At 61.7% G+C, this 1581-nt stretch overlaps 1 protein-coding gene across 1 annotated transcript; it reads right to left on the reverse strand.

The window, feature by feature from the left end:
* Nucleotides 1-489: 489 nt before the first annotated feature.
* On the reverse strand, nucleotides 490-1392 carry MNEG_16323 (hypothetical protein; the record flags this gene model as incomplete). The annotated part of the gene is made up of 5 exons (XM_014035207.1): nucleotides 490-640; nucleotides 789-904; nucleotides 936-991; nucleotides 1215-1257; nucleotides 1378-1392. 5 exons carry the CDS (start codon nucleotides 1390-1392, stop codon nucleotides 490-492), a joined length of 381 nt encoding a protein of 126 aa, XP_013890661.1.
* Between the last annotated feature and the right edge of the window lie 189 nt (nucleotides 1393-1581).

Consider the following 1581-nt stretch of genomic DNA (forward strand, 5'->3'; position numbering starts at 1 on the left):
TGCTGTGATGAGGCACGGCTGGCGTGCACGCGCCCCTGCAGCAGCCTCCCCATGCAGGCGGCAGATTGCGACGTTTAATGCAACATGGACATCGCCCTTGTGCTTTGCTTTTCCGGCAGCGCTCTTTTTTGCAAGCATTGCATGGTTTAAACACTACTTGCTATTCACAATCGAGTAGCAGACCCTGGTTGAGGCAAGGCAGCCCACGCACGGCTGAGCCTGAGGCTTCAGTGTCGGTATCAACAGCCCAGCAGCCTTTCAGAGATGATCTGTGTGTTCTGTTCAACCTTCGGTCGCTCCAGTCGCTGCAGCAAGGTGCAAGCAGTCAGGGCCCCTCTCGCGTCTTGCAGCGACCCCACATGAACCCTGCTGAAGGCATGAGCCACTCAGCCAACTTCAGCTGTGGGCTTAATGAAGTGCAACCCTCACAGATATCAGCCTGCACTGGCGCGGGCACCCCCCCCCCACCCAGAGGTGTCGCTGATGACATCACCCCACATGCTCGCTGACATCAGCGCCGATTGCTGCCTTGCGCTCCTCCGCCGTGAGGATGAGCCCCTTGACCACGGGGGTCCAGGAGGCCAGGCGGTCAAGGAGGTCGGACGCGTCAGAGGAGACCACCAGATTCTCCAGGTTGCCCCTGCGACGTGTTGGGTGGAGAGTCTGGTGAGATGTAGGGTACTTGATGGGTCAAACGCAAAGCGAGTTACTGAGATGTGGTTGAGAGGCTCTACAATTGCACCATGTCTCATCTGCGCCCCGCCCACGGCGCCCAGTCAACTCAACACTGCGGCGGCTGCTGCCACCGCTGCTGCTGCCGCTGCTGCTGCTGCTGCTGCTGCTGCTGCTGCTGCTGCTGCTGCTGCTGCTGCTGCTGCTGCTGCTGCTGCTGTTGGTACGACAGCTGCACACCGCGAGATGAAGCCGTCGTCAACGGCGTGGCGGAAGAAGCCCAGCAGCGGGTCAAAGAACCCGTCAATGTTATACAGGCCTGGACGGGGGTAGCAGGGGGCAGCAGGCGGCAGGAGCGACCGATTGAGGGTCCAACGCTGCCAGAGAGTTTGGTCCAAGTGCTTTCCTGTGAGGCTAGGAATGAAACAGCAGGGAAAGCGGCAAGATTGTGGGCACCAGCGTGGGGAGGGGCCGCAGCCGCGACCACAGCAGTGAGAGGTTGCTCCCATGAGGTCCAGGCGACCGCGTGCTAGGCCGCTCACCTATGGGCTTTTCGTGAAAGCCCAGCTGCTGCCACGTGATGACCTGCGCGAGGACAAGGGGTTTTTTGGTGCGCCGAGCTGGAGGCCCGGCGACTTGCACGGCCGGGCGGCTGTGTGCGGGCCGCCACTGCAGCCGCGCTACCCCGCTACAAGGGCCTCGGACCTGCAAGCCGCCCATTCGTCATCTGCGGGCTTGCCCCCTGCTGGCAAGCCACCTATCCACACACGCCCTACCCCCTGAATCATCCCTTACCACACACACCTGCACAAACCACCACCACTTATCACGCCAAACCACATTGCGAATCGGAACAATGCGGCGCTCCACGCCTCTGCGTATCCCGCCCCTGTCCCACCCCACTACCCC

This window comes from Monoraphidium neglectum (assembly GCF_000611645.1).
Source record: "Monoraphidium neglectum strain SAG 48.87 unplaced genomic scaffold scaffold06243, whole genome shotgun sequence".
NCBI lineage: Eukaryota > Viridiplantae > Chlorophyta > Chlorophyceae > Sphaeropleales > Selenastraceae > Monoraphidium > Monoraphidium neglectum.